Here is a 15,879-nt window from a genome sequence, read left to right as displayed (position 1 = left end):
GTGAGCTGGTTTGCTGCAGTGCTCTTAGTGCTTCTGGTCGGGGTGATGCCATAAAATGCTTGCTCAGAAAGGTGCCTAGGCCAAGTGCAGACTGAGGTCGAGTATAGGTCATGTCCCCAGAAGGAGAACCCAGAGCCAGTGTCGATTGCAGTGGTTCCCAAGGACAAGCTCTCTAATTGCAACCCATGGTACATTGTCCTAAGATGCATTGCTTGACATCAGAAACAACAGCAGAACAGATGTCGCTTGCACCATGTGAGATGGCATCCATTTCTGACTCGATGCTGACCTCCCTTTACCTTTTCTGTACATTTCTGAAAAATTGTGCTTAAGGAATCTGTCTAAATCAAGCAGTTTTTTCCCCTTTTGATATACTACATTCCCACGTGAGGTGATTTCACTTCTACTTTTTAAAAAAAAGACTTTTTATTGATTTTTGAGAGAGAGTGTGAGAGAGAAAGAGAGAGAGAGATTGTTGTGAGAGCAAGACGTTGATCAGCTGCCTTCAGCATGACCCTCACTGGGGATCGAGCCCACAACCCAGACATGTGCCCTGACTGGGAATCGAACCCACAATCTTTTGGTGCACAGGACGACACCCAACCAGCTAAGCCACACCTGCGAGGGCCACTTCCACTTTTTTTTTTTTTTTAAATATATTTTATTGATTTTTACAGAGAGGAAGGGAGAGGGATAGAGAGCCAGAAACATCGATGAGAGAGAAACATCGATCAGCTGCCTCCTGCACACCTCCTACTGGGGATGTGCCCGCAACCAAGGTACATGCCCTTGACCGGAATCGAACCTGGGACCTTTCAGTCCGCAGGCCGACGCTCTATCCACCGAGCCAAACCGGTTTCGGCCACTTCCACTTTTGATGGTACTATGCTCTGGGATGGTTGGTGGAGGGCATGCCCACGTGACTGGCTGCCAGCAGAGCATCTGGGCTGTACCGTGCAGCCTGCCTCTGTATCTTGAATTTCTGGCCTCTGCCTGCTCTCAGCCTGCCTGCTCTCAGCCAATTTCATTGCATGATTAAAATGGCCAGGAGAACGAGAATCTTGACCCTCCTCTGGCTCGAATGGTGTGCGCTGACTCTGCACTTGTAAAGCAGATGCTTGTCCTCCAGCCAGAGCCACTCTGTTTCCCAGTCCAGTTCCTGTTTCAGTCAGGGCGGGACCTGCTGTCAGCCCAGGGAGGGATGCTGGGTTCCCCCTCACCCCCCACCCCTGGCCAGGGCACTCACACAAGGCTGCTTCATGGTATTTAAGAAGGATCTGGACATCTGGGAGTTCCCAGCCCTGCAAACAGGAGCCAGTTTTCCATTTTGCCCTGAAGTATGTTAACAGTAGTGGTCAAGGTCTCATGTTACCCCATAAAGCCACCTTAGTAATATAGCTGTAGCAACATCTTTTGAATTTGAGTAGCTCAAGTGTTCATAAAGTTAATGTGACATATCTAAAATACAATTGAATGATGGAATCTGAGTATCTGCATTTAGTTGGAGGATGGGGGCAGGAGATTTTACAGAGATTTTGATTATTTTCTGGGTCCTTTAAAAATAAGGTTTAGAATATTTGAGTCTTTTCATGATTGAGCACAATATTATATCTACTGTTGGTTTGCAACTTACAGCTTTTCTTTTCCTCAATAGATGTAGAACACTAACATGATTTTAATGCTTACCTCTGATTAGGGCAGTCTTTGACTATAAAATGGAACAACAGGAAGATAAATTTTTTTCAATGCTATTCGATAACTTGAAAGGGAGAAGGGTGGTGAAATAGAAGACATACACTGATGTTTAATGAGGAGCTCACAAGCTCAGCAGGAAAGAGAGAATCCCAAATGCAAAACACCCCACCCCCAAGGGGAAAGGTGGCGATGGCAGGGCTGGTGTTGGGGTGCTGGTGCTGACTCCAGGGCTCCCCAGGGCCTGCCCCGAGGCTGTCTGGGGGAAGAGCAGCAGAGGGGAGGATGGAGAAGCCAGTGGCCCTGGCTGCCTGGCAGAGGCGATCTTTGCAGACCGGGGTTCTTTCTTCCAGGTGTGCCTGCATTTACTCATGTGCTGTTTGTCTATGGAAAAGACTGTTAAGCTATCAAATAGTGAACTACCTCGGTAGTTCCTGATGCCGTGATCATGGTTTTGGTCTCGTTTCTTTTAGGTTACCCCTGTTTCAGGCCAGTGCTTTTGCATTTCTGGCCCCTGCTCGAGCCATCCTGTCTTTAGATAAATGGAAATGTAACACCACAGGTAATTGCAGTTATTTCCACATATGTCCTTGGGGTCCTTTAACTCAGGTGATAAAAGGGAGGCCTGGACATGCTACCCTTGGCAGCCTTAAATCCTTTCTGGAATCAGGCACAGAACACACAGACCAGCAAACAGCTTAGAATGCTCCAATCTGTGGATCATGTTTCTGTCTCTCTCTCTGTCCACTCGTTCATCCCTAACCCCAGAGCAAGTGAGGACCAGAAGGGACCGCATTTCTCTATACTAATGAGATTGATATGTATGGGAATGAAGAGAAAAATATTTGTGCTATTTTTCTGCCTCTTTCTTCCAGTGGATTTTATGAACCACCAGTAATCACTCTCTCTGCTGCATCAGTATCCCTTCTCTGAAACATCTCTGCTTTTTAAGGATCTGGCTGCTTTGGTTTTCTGCAAATGACTTTCACCTCCCTTCCCCTTTAGTGATAAGATCAGGACAAGATAAGATAGGGACTTAAGAAAACCAGACCTGCGGTACTCTCAAAAGACTGTTCCGTTTTTAGGTTCAGGAGCAAAGTTTTCCAGCTTTCCTTTCCTTCCATGCTCCTTGGAGTTACTTGGTGACCACTGAGTTGATTTGGAAACTGGAGAAGGCCCTCCGTTTTATCTAGGTTTTTAAACCTTAGGCAGCCTTGCTATTGGTTTGCAAGTTAACTGCCTGCAAGGGTTGGTCTTTGTGTGAGGCTGGCATGAGCCATGTGCATCACCAGCTCGTCAGCTTCTGACAAGCTGGGAGCTTCAGCCCATGAATACATTTGGTTAAGTTAGCGCGGGGAATCCGCCCTTCAGTATGGTAAGCCACACTGTTGAATTTCAGGGATGGGTATTTATATACCTATATACTTAAAACAGGGAGGAAATTCTTCTTAAAAAGAGTGAAATGAACGTGTCTTGTGAAATGTCAGTGTTGTTTCAAGAAAAATTTTGTCTTTGTTTTTGTTTTCAAGATGTTTCATTTGTCAACGGAACCACGGAACTGCTGCACACAGAGCACATCTGGTACCCCCGCATACGCGAGGTAAAAGCCGAGCATGCCTACCTGGGGCTGCTTTGTGTTTCTCCTCAGCTCCACTGTTGATTGTGCCCAAGAAATTGCAGTTGCTTGACTAAGCCCTCCCTTTCTTCTCAGCTACTGACATGTTTATCTCTGTCATTAAACATGTCCTTCAGTTTAGATGGCATCACTGTAAAATAAAGCATGCAGAAATGCTTTGTGCAACCAGACAGTATTGTTTCTCACCCTTCATTTCCCTCCTCTCTCTGGTGCACCCACAGGCCTGCGCACTGGCACCCCCAGCGGAACCAGCCGAGGGGCATGGCTCCTTTGGAAGGAGCTACAGAGGCCTATCAGCAGGCAGCAGAACTCTGTGTTTGCCTGTATTTGTGGAAAGAATTAAGATAATTGCCTATTCAGTGCACTTGAACGGAACAGGTCGTGGGAATCCTTAGACATAAGAATGGCTGACAGTTTATTCAGATCTTTTAAAACCTATAAGATCATTCACCATTCATTCAGAGTCAGCCCAACTATTCTGTACAATAGAAACATTTCTTTAGCATTTTTGTCAATTGCGCTGTCTTTTAAGTGTCCTGCAGGGACTCACTTTTTAAAGTCAAGGAGCTTTATACTGCAGTGTCCCTTAGGAATTATAAATTACGCCTGTCTCATTTATCAGCGGAAAAGGCAAGTTCGCTTTGCATCAGGTGCCCAGTCCTATAATACTATTCTTATATTAGTCCGGTCATACCTCACACCGGGAAATTTCCAGCCATGACATGCCAGTTGTATAATGACTTGATGCCTCACAGAATTGTCAGTTGTGGATGTGGGTGACATTGAGTAGTGATGTATAAGCAGCTTACTCATGTCTGTGCCCACTCTTATTCCAGATCCAGGGGGCCATCATCATGTCCTCACTGATAGAAGTGGTCATCGGCTTCCTAGGCCTGCCCGGTGCTCTGCTGAAGTACATCGGGCCCCTGACCATTACGCCCACGGTGGCCCTCATTGGCCTCTCCGGTTTCCAGGCGGCGGGAGAGAGAGCGGGGAAGCACTGGGGCATCGCCATGCTGTAAGTGTTCTGAGACCACTCAGCTGTGGATGGTAAAACTCTCCCCTCTTTCCACCCCCAAGGGGCAGCCTCTTGGAACATTCTGACTTTAGGAGATAGGTTTTGTTTTAAGTCAGAACTTGATTTACTTTGTGCCAGGGAATTGACTGTGTTTTAGAGTCGGAGTTGGGAAGTGACTTGCTGTCAAGGTATGCTGAAGACTTGGCAGTGATGTGCAGGGGAAGGGATGTAAGGTTTCAAACTTCAAGTGGTGCCATTAGCTCTTGACTTTTGAAGTCACACCAAGTCTGCATGAATTGAAATACCTAGAATCCTTTAGAGGAGACTCAAAAGTATGTACCGACTGGCAGAAGACAGATGCAGCAGGAGAGTCTGTTGGCATCGAAGGAGACATGGCTCCCAGGCCAAGCAGAGCTCTGCACACCTGTGTGGAGGCCAGAGTCCTGCTAGTCATCGCCGGTCCTTCTGCACAGAGCTTCAAGCCCATTAAACATGTCACTTACCCCTTTAAGTAATGTCAGTAAAGACATCCAGGACTTCGATAATAGTGTAAGGTTGATTATTAATTAGAGCCACGGAATTCTGTATACCACAAATAGAACTCACTTTCTCTTGTGTGTCTGTAGAAGAGTTGATCACATAATAGGGAAATGGTTCCAAGACTGGAATTTTACCAACCAGTAAACAAATTAATAACACAAGAGGATTTCCAATTGTTTTTGTATTGCTTTGTGAAATATTCTATAATCCTATATAATAAAAGCCTAATATGCAAATCAACAGAATGGTGGAAGACTGGTGGAACGACCGGTTGCTATGACGTGCACTGACCACCAGGGGGCAGATGCTCAATGCGGGAGCTGCCCCCAGCCCGTAGGCCCCAGGCCAGCCAATGCAGGGTGCCAGCAGGCCCCCCCCCTCCCCCCGCCAGCCCAATCATCCTGCTGGTCGCCCCACAGATCAGCCCTGATCGCTAGCCAGGCCTAGGAACCCTACCCATGCATGAATTTCGTGCATCAGGCCTCTAGTTATTCCATAACAGGCAGCACTTACTGAGCCTGTGCATCACTGCTATACATAACACTTGCACGTATTATAAATTAAGGTAGGTATCAGTGTTGTCCCCACTAATGAAGCCGAGGCATAAGGATCTAAAGTTTGCTGCCCAGGTCACACAGCTAGTAAGTGGCTGGACTGGTTTTCAAAACCATAACACTTAATCTTATCTCTATGTGTTAGAACATTGTATACCAATAAAATAGATCCTTGCATAATCATAACCCATATATCATTACAAATTAAGGTATGAGAAAATATCCAGGTTTGTTCTGAACTTTCTCATTTCATTGAAGGTTGAGTAATACACACACCAGGCTTGGTGTAGAAGGCATGCTCATTCAGTGAAATGCAGTAAGTTGCAAAAAGGAGAAATTGTATTTACCATCATATAGTTAATTTAGAAATCAATAACAAAATGGTGAACAAAACCCCCAAGTCGCTTAGAATCATAAAAAAACACACCAAAAAAAACAAAAGTTATTAATAACTTGTAGTTAGAGTTATATATAACTTATTTATTGAAATGTCAGAATTGCTGATAATTTAGAAAATGACAATGGTAACAGCACTGATCACACTTGGCCGAGTAGTCAGCGTGGTCTCCGGCTTCTCTTGTGCTCCCTTCCTGACCGTTTTCAGTGCTGTAAAATGCTTGGCCATTATCTCTTCAAAGCCGCCTCTTCTGCATCCTCCTCTGAGAGCTTCAGTAAGACACATGCTAGAATTGTGGAAGCTGCTAGGTTTGTCATGTTGTCTGAAACCTCGCTGGGCACTCAGGACTTTTTAGCTCTGGACTCTCAGGTGTGCACAGGTGGGAAATGATCTTGACTTATTTCACGATGCCTCCCTCCCTCCGTTCCTGCTCATCTCTTTCTGGTACTTCTAGACTGTTGGACCCCAACTCTTCCTCTGCTTCCCTCTCCTGGTTTTCATCTCTTCATCTTCTTTCTGTATTCATAGGAATTTTCCTCAGCTTTGTCTTAAATCCTGTTGAGCTTTTTATTTTTGCTCTCATGTTTGTTTTTTATTTATTGATTTCAGAGAGGAAGGGAGGGAGAGAGAGAAACATCAATGATGAGAGAGAATCATTGATTAGCTGCTTCCTGCACGTCCCACACTGGGGATCGAGCCCGCAACCCTTGCATGTGCCCTGACCGGGAATCGAACCATGACCTCCTGATTCATAGGTTGATGCTCAACTGAGCCACGCTGGCCAGGCTCTCATGTTTTTTAATTGCCACGAGGTCATCTTTTTATGTGGGGTGTTCATTGTGTGAGGGCAAGGCCTCCACTCTGTGTTGGTCACCACGGCACCTGCAAGTACCTGGCTCGCCGTCTGTCACAGAGGAGGCAGTTAGAGAGCACACTGTAAGTAAGTGAGGGGAGGACTGGAGTGGGGGTCAGACCTTACCCATGACCATGGAGAAAGTCGGGAGTAATGTCAAAGGACTTCTTTCCCTAAAAGAAGCACTGGTCTCCAGTGGTGAGACAGTGAGTGTATTACATCTTCAAGGAAGAGAGAATTCCTGCACTATTTAACCTTTCCTGGAGCTTTAGAAAGAAGGGAAATGACTCAGTCAGTTTTATCTTAATGGCAAATACTGACAGCTAATGAAAAGAGTCTTACCACCTTCTTCCTGGGGTGTGGAGCGCTCAGAGCCGAGGGCAGATATGTTTAGGCATCTTTCTCTACTGTAAAGCTTCTTAAAAATATTTTTTTAACTTTATTTTTATTGTTGATACTATTACAGATGACCCCATTTCCCCCCTTTGTCCACTCCCCCCCACTCCCCACCCCCGGCCATCATCACACTGTTTCTGTGTCTATGGGTTATGCATATATGTTCTTTGGCTCATCCCTTTACCTTCTTTCATCCAGTTCTCCCCCCGCCTCCCCTCTGACAGCTGTTGAAATCTTCTAAAACACAAGTGTGCAGAAGATTCTCCCAGAAAGGGCCTTTGGATCCAGCTCTGCATACACCTAAATTATTTTTTTAGTGCCACATCTGTAAACATCTGGGAAGAATGTCCCTTACAATGTAGTTTGGGAAAAGGCTGCTACAGATAATACAATAAAAGAACAATGAATTTTGTGTTATTTCAGGACCTCAAGAAAGGGTGATTATTAGAAAGTTTATTAATAAAACCATTATGGGTCCGTGTGGATTTTATTAATAAAAACCGCAGTTACAAAAAATAAAATAAAATTCAACTGTATATGTCTACTGCAAACTGTTTGCAGTGTCGGGATAGAAGAATCTTTCATGAGTAAGATTTTAATTAAAATGCCTTATTCTTTAATGGCAAAAGACTTACTAATAAACAGGCCTGCCTATTGTAATCAGAAACTAAGATAAGTATGCTTATTACTACCATGTCATTTAAAGTTGTCCTGAATGTGCTAACCAATGCCTAAGACAAGAAAATCTATAATAATAAAAGCGTAATATACTAATTAGACCAGACAACCTTCCAGACGAAGCCGGGGCTGGGAGGGAAGCCCGGGTCATGGATGCTGGAGGGAAGCCGGTGCTGGCAGCCAGGGGAAGGAGGGCCTACTCTTGCACGAATTTCTTGCATCGGGCCTCTAGTAAAGTAATATGGATCAATACCAGAAAGATCAGGGCGGAGGAAATGGTGATTTGCCCTTATAAAATTAAAATACATTCCAGAGCCGAGTAATAATACGGTGGTCCTGGTCCTGGACCCGAATGACTTGGGTAGAGCAGAACAGGGAGGATAGAAATAGAGCCAAGAAAACACTCGTATTTAATATGTGTTGCAGTAATATTTGAAATCAGTGGGAAATGGAAGAATTGTGTAGGAAAAATTAGATAATTATTAGGAAAAAAGGTAAATTTTTACTTTATATCAAATCACATTTTGGTTAAATTAGGACTTAAATGCAGAAACTAAAACTATAAATGTACTAGGAGAAAACCTACATAAACATTTAATCAGGAAAGACAGGGAAGATCTTAAGCCGATATTGGAAAGAGATAGATGGATAGATTTTACTTCTAGTGCATTTATACTCAAATAAAACCAACACTGAAACTAAGTTATGAATAAATTTGGGAAGACTTAAAACAAATTCTACAAGAAAGGCTAATGCAGGGATGGGCAAACTTTTTGACTCGAGGGCCACAATGGGTTCTTAAACTGGACCGGAGGGCCGGAACAAAAGCATGGATGGAGTGTTTGTGTGAATTAATATAAATTCAAAGTAAAGGAGCGGAGGGGAGAGCAAGAGAACCCTCTGCTCTTTCGGCTCCGCCGGCCGGATAGAACAGCCGAACAGGCCGGATCCAGCCTGTGGGCCGTAGTTTGCCCACGGCTGGGCTAATGTCTCTAATTCATAGTATTTCACTAATTAGAGAGTCCCAGTGGAGCAATGGATGAAGGATATACAAGCAGCCATCCTATATAATAAAACCCTCATTTGCAAATCGACTGAATGGCAGAATGACCAGTCACTATGACACACACTGACCACCAGGGGGCAGACGCTCAATGCAGGATGCTCACAGCTGGCGAGCGCAGAATCAGTGATGGGAACCTCTCCTGCCTCCATGGCAGTGCTAAGGACCGCTTGAGACATCCCCCAGCAGTCGGACATCCCCTGAGGGGTCCCGGACTGCGAGAGGGCATGCACTGGTCCTCTATAATAAAAGGGTAATATGCTAATTAGACCGGACATCCTTCCGGACAAAGCTGGGCCAGAGGGAAGCCCGGTCCAGGGTGCCTGCTGGTGGCCAAAGGGAAGCCTGGGTCCTGGGTGCCAGAGGGAAGCTGGTGCCAGCAGCCAGGGGAAGGAAGGCCTACTCTTGCATGAACTTTATGCATTGGGCCTCTAGTTTAGCGATAAGAGGAAATATAAATAGCTAATTACTGTTTTAAAAGGGTTACCCTTCCTACCCAGTTATCAAAGCGCATATTCACAGGGATTCCGTTAGCAGTGTGTGTGTCGTGGGGGGTGAGGGCGGGGATCGGGTTGTACAGCATGGATCCCTTAGTCACTCCAATAGAAATGGCATTTAGAGACACTTCTTGGGGGAGGTAAATGTGGTGACATTTCTAAGACGTTGCATAGGGCCTTGAGAAAACTTTGTTTATTTTTCTTAGGGATAATTTCAAACCTTTTCAAAAGTAGAATAGTGTAACAAGCCCTCCTGTACCATCATCAAACACTCATGAGAAGTCTCATTTTATCTGAAACCCCCCCCCCCAAATATTAAATTCTAGCCATTTGAAATTTAATGGTAAATAAACAGGGAAATTTAACGTAAAGTAATTCCCATCCTCAAAAAAATCAGCTCATGATTAACTAATAAAAAGTTAGTATTTATCCTTTCATATTTTTGTTTATGCATAAATATAAGCATATATACATATGGTATAAATTATTTTATAATTTTATTTTCACCCCAGCATTTTTTGTTGGACTCACCTTCCCAGCACAATATGTTTAGATCTATTTCATTCTTTGTAAAACTACACAATGTTAAGTAGAAAGAAATAGTCTGTAATCTCTTAAACCATTCCCCAGTTGATACTCATGAATGTTGATTAAAATATTGGTTGTTGCAAACCATGCTGAACTAAGTAATTCATGTGTAAAGAATGAATGTTAAAGTAAATGATGATAAGTTGGGTTTTTTTTTAATTGATGAAATTGGTAGAGACTTTAAAATACGATAAGGCCCCATGTTACAGAGAGCTGCAAATGAATGTTCTTGGTCCCTGGGTGGTACTGTAAATTCACTCAACCTTTCTGTTCATATTTGGCAGTGTGTATCAGAAGCTTTTAAGTAAGTTATTTACTGTTTGACAGATCCGTTCTGGCCCTGGGAACTTGTCACCAGGAGATAGGCAGGCCCCAGGGACGGGCGATCCATCACAGTTTCTGTTGATCCCTGTGTTGCACCTGTGGGAATTGTTAGACAAGACTGCTGCGTCTGTAAGATGGAATGCTGAGCAGCACTAAGGTGCTGGTGCAGATCTCCATCTGTTGAGGTCATGGCATTAATAGGGCTACAAGCTGGTTGGGCAGCAGCATGTAAAGTATGAATCCACTTTGGGTCAGAGGATGACCTGTTTGTGCTCTGAGGGTGAGGATGGCTGCAGGCAGTCCTGTCTCCCTCTCTAACCCCAGGATGACCCATACACATCCCAGGAATGGGGAGCCGTTCACAATTAATAGACCAGAATGCTACATAGTTGTCACCAGTGGTGGGATGATGGGTGATCTTAAGGATTTTGTCTTTTTTTTTTTTGTTTATCTGCCTTTTATAATTTCCCTACATTTTAGTGTACGTTTCTTGAATAATATTTGTAAGGTAAAAGAAAGGTCAACAAGCCAGCCATATATAAATGTGAAATGGACCAGTTGGCTGTGGTGGCAGAACCCTGGCCTGAGGATCTGGGGCTCAGATCCTTGTCTCTTTTCTGTTCAGCCAAGGTATGTGAACGTGGGCACACCCCCCACCTCCTGCCTCTGCTGTGGAGCTGCCTGGCTTACCTGCCCCACAGGTGTATTTGAGGATGAACATAAATTAGAAGCGGACTAGTTTTAGAGTGGAAAGAAAATGAGCGCTCATCTGCCAGTCCACTCCATTTGCATTGCTAGATCTGGGCCCAAGATCAGGGTGTCCTTCCCTGAATTCTGGGTGTGTCCCTCATCCTTTTTAGTTAGTTAGTTAATTAATTAATTAATTAATTAGTTGTAAACTTCACCTAATTTCATTGATTTTTAGAGAGAGTGGAAGGGATGAAGAGAGGGAAACATCGATTGGTTGCCTTCCGTACATGCCCCAACTGTGATCCAGAATCTAACCCACAACCCTTCAGTCAGCGAGCCAACGCTCTTAACTACTGAGCAAAATCAGCTAAGGCCCTCACCCTTTTTAATGAATTTAAAACATGTTTTTATTGATTTCTGAGAGGAAGGGAGAGAGAGATAGAAACATCAATGATGAGAGAATCATTGATCAGCTGCCTCCTGCATGCCCCCTTCTGGGGATTGAACCCGCAACCCAGCCATGTGCCCTGACCCAGAATTGAACTGTGAACCACTGGTTCATAGGTCGACACTCAACCACTGATCCATGCTGGCCAGGCCGAGCATCCTTTTTTAAATGTGCTTTGAAAAGTGACCACCACAGTGCAGGTGTAATTGTCAGATGGGTGTCACCTGCAATAATCTATATATGTAAAAGCCTAAATGACCATTACAACCAGATGACCGGATGACTGGCCGGTAGCTATGATGCGCACTGACCACCAGGGGGCAGACGCTCAATGCAGGAGCTGCCCCCTGGTGGTCAGTGCACTCCCACAGCCAACCTCCCACGACCAGGCAGCCAACCTCCCTCGGGGAGGAGTGACTGGGCAAGATGGCCCCAATCTCTGGCCAGGCTGAGGGACCCCACCTGTGCATGAATCTGTGCACCGGGCCTCTAGTGATAACAAATAATAGCAGACATGGGGCCTTTTTGGGTCTGAGTGTTCACTTTGAAATAAATCAATAGCATTTTTTAAAACATGAAAATTTCATGTTGGCCTAAGTTTAAAATAAACCAGTTTTAATGTCATTGCTATACCATTTTTGTTGTTCAACTTCACCACCTCAGAGAAATTGGAATCACTTGGGCATTGTGCATGTTTTCAACCTTGAACTGGTACTGGCCTGGTGACCTGGTGGTGGAGCAGAGATGCCTGTCACTGGGATAGCGAAGCCCAGGGTAGGCAGGGAGACAGCGGAGCATGGGCCTGTGCTCCAGCCGGCTGCAGTCCCCACTTCATTAGGAGTGTTACAGTGAAACTGCACTCAACTGACCAATGGAGCGGATAATTCCATCTCAGCTGTTGGAACCCTGCCCAGGAACAATTAAGCTTAGCTTTGTTCCCACTCTTCCTGCCAACTCTATCTCGGGTTATAAGTGAAAGAGCGAGTCCCGTTGGGTGATGAAACACATCACTGTGCGCCTCTGTTGTTTCAGCGATGGGAAGCCATCCCACACCTGCCACACTCGAGCACTGGACTGAGGATGTGTCGGGACCTGCTGTAGGGCGGGCACCCGACATCACTGCCTCCTGTGGCCCTCAGTGCAGCTGGGTCAGGAGTGTGGGTAGGGTACAGGGGCTCCTGCACCCACCCAGGCATCCCAGCCCTTATGGCCCATGTTGCAAGTGGTTCAGAGTCCAGGCTGTAGAGTCCTGGCCCACCCACCCTGCAAACTCGAGCGAAATGATCTTGGACATTGTCTCTCTAAAGTGGATGATTTTGAAGCTCCTGCAGAAGGTTGAGATGATGGGTGGGAAGACCTCCGCGTAATGTCTGACATACACAAACATCTCACAGATATTAATATTTCAATCTACTCTATATAGGTTTCTTAAATATTGAAGCTTTTTGCTTTTTAAAAATAATTTTTGTTCCTTATAAATAAACCAGGAAATACAGAAAAGTAGGGACAAATTTGCATATTATATTGCCACCTGAAGCCAATTCCTGTGAGCATTTTGGGTCCCATCTTCGCTGTTTGCATGTATGTGTGTACACGGACACTTGTGCAGTAGTTGCTTGTTTTTTAGTTAATTTGTAGTTATAATTACACTCCACTCTGTATTGTATCTGTCAGCCTGTCTTTTTCTCTGACATAGCTTGAGTTTCTTCCATTACTGTGTACATTCTTTGGGTTTTCTTATACTATTATGGGAAATTTAGCCAAAGCATTTACATAGTGACTTTCATTTCTATATCAAGAAATGCTAAGAAAAAGTGTTTTGATATCTTTTCAAAAATGGCATTTACAAAAGATATGATTTCCCAAGTAATAGTTAAGAGGACTAGCCACTTGCTAGAGAAGTGAGTTGAACATATGTGATCACTTTGCCATTGAAGGTTTGAGCAATATTTTAACATACAGACAAACAGCTTTGAAACTAGTTTATTTTCTCTCTCTCCTCAGGACAATTTTCCTTGTATTACTGTTTTCTCAATATGCCAGAAATGTTAAATTTCCCCTCCCAATTTACAAGTCCAAGAAAGGATGGACTGCGTACAAGTTACAGCTTTTCAAAATGTTTCCTGTAAGTACTTTATTTTTCTCCTGACATATTGCCCTTGGTTCATGACGTAAAATGTTTAAGTGAAAGGAGGGTTTTCAGCAGGTCTGCGCAGGGGCCCCTGTCTGTGTGGTGACATTGGGGTACTAATGAACCCCCAACTTGCCATGGACTTCAAGTCAAAGTGGTAGAAGCTTCCGATTCTGAAATCCTTTAGGGGGACATTGACTCTCCTGGGACTGAGGGTGGTCTGGTTCCACGCTGCCCCTGAGGGACATTGTCCGTTATCTTTATTTTATTAGCCAGACTTAGGGTGAAAGTAACTTTACCTGCAGACAACTCCTCTCTCTAAATCTGATCCCATCCAAGCAGTAGGCTTTCCGCAGATCTGTTATGGGTGTTTTGAGTGAAATAGTGGCAACGGGGGGTTCTGGGCTGTGGCACTCAGATGGTAGGAAGGCGTATGTTTTGCCAGCAGCCGCCCTCTCTGTGGTTAACAGAGCCTTTTTTTTTTTTTTTTTTTTTACCCCTTCAGATCATCCTGGCCATCCTCGTGTCCTGGCTGCTCTGCTTCATCTTCACAGTGACCGATGTCTTCCCTCCCGACAGCACCAAGTATGGCTTCTACGCTCGAACAGACGCCAGGCAGGGTGTGCTTCTGGTGGCCCCGTGGTTTAAGGTCCCGTACCCCTGTAAGTATTCTGGTGGCAGAGGGGTCAGGAGCTCACGAAGGCAACTGAGAGGCCTTGGAAGTTAGCAGGAGGCTCTGCAGCAGGAGAAGCCTTCTCGTCCCTGTAGGTCTTACCATTCTGGTCATTAGAGGATTCAACCCCCAAAGAAGGGAGATCCTGTCCCAGGAGGGCCATCGTGAACACAGAGAGACTAACCAGCTCCCTTCTCAGGTTAACTAGTTGGTTCTTTGGGTTCCACTAGGGTGAAATCCTAGACAAGAGGCCTCTTGCCAGGTTTGAGGTCTGGTGGCCTGGATTTAAGGGCAGCTCATAGAAACACAAGTACAGAGCCATGTACACAGGCCCAGGCCTCTGAAGTGAGCAGACTGGAGTGGGAGGGGCCTGAAGATTAGCAAGCAAACTGCTCAAGCATGATGGGATTTGTATAATCTTATAATGGGGAGCTATAATCTTTTAAAATTTGGTCCAGCTGTCAGAGGTAAACTGATATTCACAAATGTGTGGAAGATGGATCGTAAGTTAAGATTTAAGTGTTGGATAACTCTTGGCAAGGTGGGGGGGTGGGGGACAGTCCCCAGCTGAGGTATCATTTGGATTCACGTGTGCTGGGAAGACCCCTCCCCAGTCGTTATAAATGCTGAGTTGTTCTATGGCGTTAAATGACATTTGGGGCTTAGTTAGAGAAGCCTGAGCTTGTTTATTCCCCTGCTCATAGCAGTCACATTTTCACGTTTTATAATGACAAGGAGAGAAAGCAGGATAAAGGCCAAGAATATTAGGACTGGGTCAGAGACAGCTGTTGTACGCCTGTTAAATGATGGCAACATTGGCAGTTGTCCTTTCTGTTCTTGACACATTTACAAACACTTAAAAAAATATAGCCTTTCTAAAATAACACTTTCATCAGGTCATATGGTCTAAGTATATATGTATGTACATAGGTACTCCTCTCCTTTTTTAAAAAATGCATAGTTCATAAATCCATAATAATAAAAGCGTAATATGCTAATTAGACCAGATGTCCTTCCGGATGACCTTCCGGACGAAGCCCGATGGCGGGGCCGAGCCCCTTGCACGAATTTTGTGCATCAGGCCTCCAGTATACATATAATCTGAGATAAAGAGATTATAAGCCAGTTGTTGAGGCAGTCAGGAGGTGGCCTGGGAGGAGGGCATGTAGGAGGAAGCCCCACAGCACATGCTGGGTGGCCCTCCACCTGTGCAGGTGGCTGCTGAGATGAGCACAAACATGGACGCAGGTGGGCTCCTCGGAGAAGCAGCTGTGCATGTGCTGAGAGACAGCTATCTGGCTCCCGTCCTGTCACCCCCAACTGCGTGAACTGCTCTATTGCCCAGGGAAAAGCTACCCCAGAAAGCCAGGTGGATTTGGCTTAATTTGGAGTCCGGTTTTCAAATATGTCACTGTCTTTATGTTCTGTCTTTAGCATGCTAAGAATTACCTGGACTGGCTCTTAAAATACAGATTTGGGGCCCAAAATGTCCACAGCGCTGAGGTTGAGAAACCCTGCTGTAAATAAAGTAACAGCATAAATTAAAGGAGAGGTGAAATAACAGTAAATATGGAAGGCTGGAAGCCAACAAGGTTTTAAATATATATAATCGGAAGAAAAGAGGTCCAACATGTAAAAGATTACAAATTTAAAATGTTGAAGTAGATGGAATAAGGATCTTATAAATCAAAATTAAGGACT

General features: G+C 44.8%; 1 protein-coding gene across 4 annotated transcripts in view; it reads left to right on the top strand.

Moving 5' to 3' along the window:
- Positions 1 to 15,879, top strand: part of SLC23A2 (solute carrier family 23 member 2) — a 134,440-nt gene that overhangs the window by 97,367 nt on the left and 21,194 nt on the right. For 3 of the 4 annotated variants that reach the window (XM_080686436.1, XM_080686438.1, XM_080686437.1), the window contains 5 exons: positions 2,166 to 2,254; positions 3,222 to 3,292; positions 4,165 to 4,346; positions 13,379 to 13,499; positions 14,011 to 14,167. In XM_080686436.1, the coding sequence (XP_080542562.1) occupies positions 2,166 to 2,254; positions 3,222 to 3,292; positions 4,165 to 4,346; positions 13,379 to 13,499; positions 14,011 to 14,167 (620 nt within the window). The remainder of the gene's footprint in view (positions 1 to 2,165; positions 2,255 to 3,221; positions 3,293 to 4,164; positions 4,347 to 13,378; positions 13,500 to 14,010; positions 14,168 to 15,879) is intronic. The other variant, XR_013961538.1, reaches the window with a different exon arrangement.

This window comes from Plecotus auritus (assembly GCF_963455305.1).
Source record: "Plecotus auritus genome assembly, chromosome: 8".
NCBI lineage: Eukaryota > Metazoa > Chordata > Mammalia > Chiroptera > Vespertilionidae > Plecotus > Plecotus auritus.
This window is presented reverse-complemented; position numbering and strand designations above follow the sequence as displayed.